Here is a 6,834-nt window from a genome sequence, read left to right as displayed (position 1 = left end):
CGACCATGCAAGTAGTCAAATAAGATAGGAGAGCCAGTAATCTTCTCTAAAAGCATAAAGGTACGCTTAAATAAGAGATAATAGCCCTCTGTACTATCTGTATCCATAAAGACTCGGAGAAGTGTAATAACTAAAGAGTATTAGTACTAAGCAATAAGAAAGCACTTAGTAAGTACTTACCCTTTGCTTGATCTGGAAGGAATGTAGTAAATACAACCTCATTCATCTCCTTGCTTCGAATCCGCTTGTATGACATATCAACCTCGAAGGAGTGTAAGCTGGCTAGTAGTTCAAGCTGACTCTTATAGGCACAGAATATCATAGTACTATCATGGTCATGATAATATTCTTGGATATACTCCTAAAAGATATAGTAATTAATAACCACTTCTAAGCCACTTAGTAAGTGCTTACCTTTAAGTAAGTATTCATGCTTTGTAGGAATATTAATCCATTAATATCCTGTCCAGTAGGATAGGAAAGTAATCGCTGCTTCTGGATAATTGCAGCTATACGATCCTTATTACAGAAACTCGTATGAATTTCTGTTAAGGTTAATGAATTATACTGTAGGCAGAAACGCTCAAGCTGGGGACTCCGAAGGAATTTGGCTTGGGTAGTTAGCTAGTAGTTATTAAGTACTTAGGAACTACTTACCTGTTGTCATACTAGGATCATTAATCTCCCTTATAATCTCTTTTACCTGTTGAAGGATGCGCTCTGGGGCCTTTGATGGAGGAGGTGGAGGATGTTTATGAACACCATGAGATGTGAAGAGAATATAAGGACATTCTCTTATATCCACAGGCACTAGGGCATTGAAAGTAACATCACACCTAAGATGTACTAGTTGCCCAGGTCCTTGTGGATGATCCCGTTCTAATAAGTAGTTAATAAGCAGTTTCTAAGTAGTAAGAAACCACTTACTATAAAACTTCCTTCTAGATTGCATTGGTTTAAATAAACCATATTCCTCACTTGGTGGCATAGCATTGTTATTGAAAAGGTCCTCAAGGAATGAAAGATCCAAGGTAGTGTGGCCTTGAATAGGCATTCGATGATGCTTGCTTAAGGGCTCGCCAGAATCATTAATACATCCAATATATGGAGTATATGTTCCATTCACGTTCTATAAGTAGTTAGTAAGTAGTTAGCAACTAGCTAGACCTACTATTCCCTACCATTCGAGTATACCGCCTGAAAACAGGTTTGCAGTATGGAAGCTGATCTATACATGCATTACCCTTCTTGAATAATGTAATCTTTGACCGGTAGTAGCTTAGATTTATTAGTAATTACTTATAAACCACTTAGTAACCAGTTACATACCTATATGCATTTCTCTTACTCACATCCTCCTCAAGTAGTTGAATACTACTCTGATGCTTTTGGATCTCCTTCCAGACACTCTCATCAACAGTAGTATGATGATATGTCTTAAGCCGCGGGGCTAGGAACTCGCAACATCGAATACCAGAGCATTTCATGGGAAATTTCTTAACCTGACAATTAAAAAATGGGCAGAAAACTGGTCGCTTCGATCCATATTTCTGAAACTTCGCATATTGTATCTAAGTAACTATTAGAGTCTAACCAGTTCCTAACCACTTAGAAATCACTTACATCATGTACCATTGCCTCTAGCTCTGCTTGCGATCGCCCCCTACTAGCAACAACATATGCATAGCCATGTATATCACTTGTTGGGTACTCAGGCAGGTCATCAATATACTCAAAAGTAAGAGCCGTAAGAGGGTTGCTCTTAGCCTGAGTAATAGGTATTGGAATATGTTCTTCCTAAGGTACTTATCAGTTCCTAACTACTTAGCAAGTGGTTAGATTAAAGTAACTTACACCTTCAACCTTACCAATAATCTCTGGGTCAATATAGTCCTCAAGGTTAATTACAGGCATAGGAGACTCCATGTCAGGATATAGAGAATAAAGTATGTCATAAGCAGTTGCTAACTGCTTAAGCCTCTCGCGAGTTTGGAGATAAAGAGGAAGAAGAATATTAGATTTCAAGAAGATTTCAGTAATTTTTTTTCAATCTCGCTTGAGACATTCTGCTTATTAATAATCTTGGCGTCACGTGTGTGGGGGTGACACTCATATGAGCTTGGCGGTGAGCTCGGATGAGCTATGTACTCGTTCAGAGGTTGGGTCAGATTTAGTAAGCATACGCTGCGACAGGAGAAAGGGCAAAAACAAGGGAAAAGAAAAATGAAAAATGAAAAAAGAAAGATCAAAGCAGGCAAAGGAAGATTGTCATTTGCTAGAAATATGGCCAAGCGGTGAAGCTGAAAAATAACAACACATCCCCAACCACTGCACTGCTCCAACCGCCAACTTGGCCTCGGCCAATAGCGAGCCCCAGGAAAAAACCGGGGTGTCGCTCCGCTTGCGACCGTCATTTGTCGAGGCCAGGAATCCCAGACTGCATCAGTGCGCCAAACAACAAAACAAAAAATGGGCTTCTGTGAGTTCCGGCCGGATCCAATGAGGCTCCAAAATGGAAAATTTTTCGTTCCCATTTTACTCCAGGTAGGGGGATATAAAAGGCGTCTTGAGCAGCCAGACCAGGTGAGAATCATCAGACAAACAATAGACAACGATGCCTCGAACAAAGGAAGAACAGCTCCACTGGGAGGGCCACCGTGACGAGCTGAGGTCATTATGGCTGGATCAGCGCTGGACGGCGGAACAGATACAGGGCCATATGTCACAGAGGCACGGCTTTTGCAGAAGGTCAGTTTGTGAGGCCCCAGCAAAATTCCAGCTTTGTCTAAAGCAGTGCATATTACTTCAGTATACCTCAGTACACGCGACAGTTCCAAAAATGGGGTTTCCAAAAAAATTCAAAGGGTGAAACATGGAAGTTTGTTGCCAAACGTCGCGAGAAACGAAAACGAGAGGGCAAAGACCCCGGTCAGGTTTGGAGGAATGGCAAACACATTCCTGAAGCAAAAGTCAGGAAGGAGATATCTCGTCATGTTCCTTTATTGTCGCAATACTGGGACTCGGGAGAGGCCGGTGTGTATCCATCTAATCTTTCCTCCTGAGTTTAAATGCTAATTGGTTCGTTTCCATGAAGACCCCCAAACTCCCGCGGGGCTAGTTGTGGGGACGCCACGGTCGGAGATGGATGGTGCGAACTTTATGGAAATCGATTGGTGCCAGGGCCTGGACTTGGATTTTGTCAATCTTGGAGCCTCAACTCTGTTCCAACCTCTTCAGGGCGACCGTGACCCATACGCGATCGAGGTTGCGGAACCTGCTATAGCGGACTTCTACCCCCAAGCGAATGGATTCCTACCTACCGCCTCCCTCGATTTCAGCAACTCTACGCCAGGTGCAAGTCTGCCAGTATCAGCAATATCCACGGACGGGAACAATTACGCCCAGGACATTCCGGACGCCATTATCAGCGAAATTGTGAGAGAGAGTCGCTGGCTTTTATGGCAGACGCACACAGAGGGTCATGAAACTCACCATGATGTACTTTCACGCCTTGAGCCCATTACGATTGGAGATGTTAATAGTGATTTAACAAGAAGAGCAGAGGCGATTTTTCAGGCACCCGACAAGGAGCATCTGGTTCACTATCTAAAGCCCTGCATCTACCTGTCCTCTAACAACCTGATGTCCCAGTGCTCAACAGATAGCTTGGTGTCGCTGATTGCGAGAAGCAATTCTTACTGGAGACTCAAGGCGCTGATAAGGTCAACAACCAACACGACAATGGAGATATTCATGAGCAACCTGTTAGCTAGTGCGGCTGCTATAGGAGACACGGAGGTTTGCCAGTTGCTTATCGCGGCCGGGGCGGACCTGGACGCCCATAGCGGGCAGACAGTGCGAACAACCGCCCTTCACCGGGCCCTTCTCCGCGATCAAAGAGAGTGTGCGAGGATGCTGCTGGAGGCCGGCGCGGACGCAAACCTCATGGTTGATGGGGAGACGCCATTACACATCGCATGCTCCAAGCGCAACGCAATTGACGTGGTTTGTCTCTTACTTCAATTCGGAGCTCATGTTAATCCACTGCAAGACTGTGCCGAGCTCACGCCCTTGCAAATTGCCGTGGAAAGGGATGATCTCGAGTTGGTGCGCCTCCTTCTTGAGCAAAAGGCAAATCCAAATGCTTTCACAACATCCAAGGAGGGTACGGCTCTACAAATCGCATGCGCCAACTCGATGAATGCGAGTGTGGTCGAGCTTTTATTGCGTGCGAACGCAGACATCGATACCCGCCCGGGCTACCTAGGTGACAAGCAGGTCCCTTATCCTTTGGCGGATAGCGATGATGAAGATTTAGATTGTACCGAAATCTCCACCTCCCTTAAACCTGCTATCCTTATAGCGGCCGACAACGATAATTGGGAAGTGGTCCAGCTTTTGTTGGAGGAGGGCGCGGCTGTCAACGCCAGCTTGGGAAGATGCCCAGGCCGTATTTTCGATGAGCATAATGGAGATTATGATACACCGACCGTATACACGCCATTACAAGCAGCCGTCCGATCCGGAAATATCACCATGACCCGCATGCTTTTAACCGCTGGGGCCCAAATTGATGCGAGGCCAAGGGGCGAACACGGCCATACGGCGCTCCAAATAAGCGCTATGGTTGGCAATGAGAGGCTGATCGAGATCTTGCTGCGAAAGGGAGCGGATATCCACGCCCCAGCCGGTGTCTATGGTGGACGGACAGCACTTCAGGCCTCTGCTCGACATTCCGATACCAGGATTCTGGCAATCATGCTCAGGGAAGGGGCAGATGTAAACGCACCCCCAGCGAGACATCAGGGAAGGACTGCTCTACAGATAGCAGTTGCAGCTGGTAGCACAGAAGGAGTCAAAATGCTCCTTGATGCGGGAGCAGTGGTTGATTCAGATCCGAGCCTCACTGAAGGGGTTACGGCCCTGAAAGAAGCTATTCGAATCAAGGACCTATCGATAAGGGATGAAATACTTTACCTCCTTCTGCGGGCCGGGGCATACACTGAAGTTACCAAAAGTCCAGATTACCACGCGCCTCTACACGTCGCGGTGGAAAGCGGAGATGAGAAAATCACTGAAAGGCTCCTGAAGAGAGGCGCAAGCGCGAATTTGGGGTTTTGTGCCGAAACAAGACTTACTCCCTTGCAGAAAGCCTCCTCGGAAGGGCGAGAGGATCTAGTGCGACTCTTGCTAGACGACGGAGCAGATGTCAACTACCCAGCTCATGAATATCGGGGCCGCACAGCCTTGCAAGCAGCAGCTGAGCGCTGCCATGTACCAGTGGTCAAAATGCTCCTGATGCATGGAGCAACGATAAAGTCAAAAAGAGCTAAAAATAACGGCATCTCAGCGATAGAGGGCGCCGCTCAACAAGGCTCTCGGAAACTTGTCGAGCTTTTCCTTGCTAAGGAGCCCGATGTCATATCGTCCGATCCAATCGCAAAACAGCGAATCATCGGGCTCGCCTTGACTTCCTTCAGATGTGACGTGCCAATGTTAGAGCTCCTGCTAGAGGGAGGAGCAGATGTTAGTGGTGGTTCGCGCTCCCCATTAGAAAGACCATTGCTTCAGACGGCAGTAGAACTCGGCAATTATCACATTGTCCAGTGTCTAGTTTCCGCAGGCGCAAACCTTAATCACCGCTGGAAACGCGAATCTGCTGGTAACGTCACTGCGCTTCAGGCCGCTGTTGGTAGCCGCGATATTGACAAGGTCCGCTTACTGCTGGAGAGAGGGGCCGATGCCAATGCACCAGCAAATGAGAACGGAGGGAGAACTGCATTGCAGATGGCAGCATCGCAGAATAATCGCACAATGGTGGACCTGTTAATGCATCATGGCGCTGATGTTAATAGCTTGCCCAGTCTCCGGCAAGGCCGCACGGCCCTCCAGGAAGCTGCAAGCTCTGGTTTCCTGCAGCTTACCGAATACCTGTTAGCCCATGGTGCCCAACCTAATATGCATGCAGCTCATTTTGGCGGAGTAACAGCTTTGCAAGGGGCAGCAATTTACGGCAATATCCGAATTGTGATGATGTTGCTTCAAGCAGGGGCAGACATCAATGGAGCGCCTGCTATCGAGCAGGGAAGAAGTGCCATCTCTGGTGCTGCAGAGAATGGCAGACTGGACACGCTAAACCTCCTATTGAACTATCACCCAAACACAGAAGAGTTTGAGATAAGAAAAAAGCAGGCTGCCAAATTGGCCCTGGCAAACGGTCATTTGGCGATTGGAAGATTTTTGCTGGCTTATCGGAAACATTCTTTGAATATATGAAATGCTGCGACCTATTACCTTGTGCTGTCTATGCCAGGGTGCGACTCAAATCTTCTTGAGGGTCCAAGTCAAACTAGCTCTTATTGTCTTATTATTCTCGTTGGTTTTGCTAGTTTGAAAGAGTTTTCGAGCGTCCTTGGAAATTGCTATCTAACCAAATAAATACCATAGAGTGCTATTCTTGGACATAGCACTAGTAGGGCTTATATATGTTAAAGAAATGCTGCTATTAAAAAAACCTGTTTCGCTATGGATGGATGTTTATGAAAGCGGTGGTATGAAGCTGGAGATGCGAGTCAGAAAGACATATTTTAGCTCCAGCAAGTGCGCAACCCAGTGTATTCAGCGTGAAGCTAGTCTCCTTTCTTCATAGTCAGCAGCGAGAGATTGGCTTCCGAGGAAACAGACGGTCGTTTAGCGCTCAGAGTTTGTCTAAGAGAGGGAGATAAATATCTGTACACGACTCACCCGGTAAGAGGGTCGAATAACCAGGTTCTCAAGAGCGAAGACTATGTAATACTCCTGGTCAGCCGCAATTTTTTTTTTTTTCTTTTTTTT

At 46.5% G+C, this 6,834-nt stretch overlaps 1 protein-coding gene across 1 annotated transcript; it reads left to right on the top strand.

Annotated features, from left to right (window-relative positions):
- Nucleotides 1–5,771: 5,771 nt before the first annotated feature.
- On the top strand, nucleotides 5,772–6,354 carry BJX68DRAFT_240911 (ankyrin repeat domain-containing protein). Its single transcript, XM_071040761.1, has one exon. It carries the CDS (start codon nucleotides 5,788–5,790, stop codon nucleotides 6,274–6,276), a length of 489 nt encoding a protein of 162 aa, XP_070897300.1. The 5' UTR covers nucleotides 5,772–5,787; the 3' UTR covers nucleotides 6,277–6,354.
- The last annotated feature ends 480 nt before the right edge of the window (nucleotides 6,355–6,834 follow it).

This window comes from Aspergillus pseudodeflectus (assembly GCF_044049435.1).
Source record: "Aspergillus pseudodeflectus strain CBS 756.74 chromosome Unknown BJX68scaffold_32, whole genome shotgun sequence".
Lineage (NCBI taxonomy): Eukaryota > Fungi > Ascomycota > Eurotiomycetes > Eurotiales > Aspergillaceae > Aspergillus > Aspergillus pseudodeflectus.
Note: the sequence above shows the minus strand (reverse complement) of the source record. Positions and strands in the feature narration are given on the sequence as shown.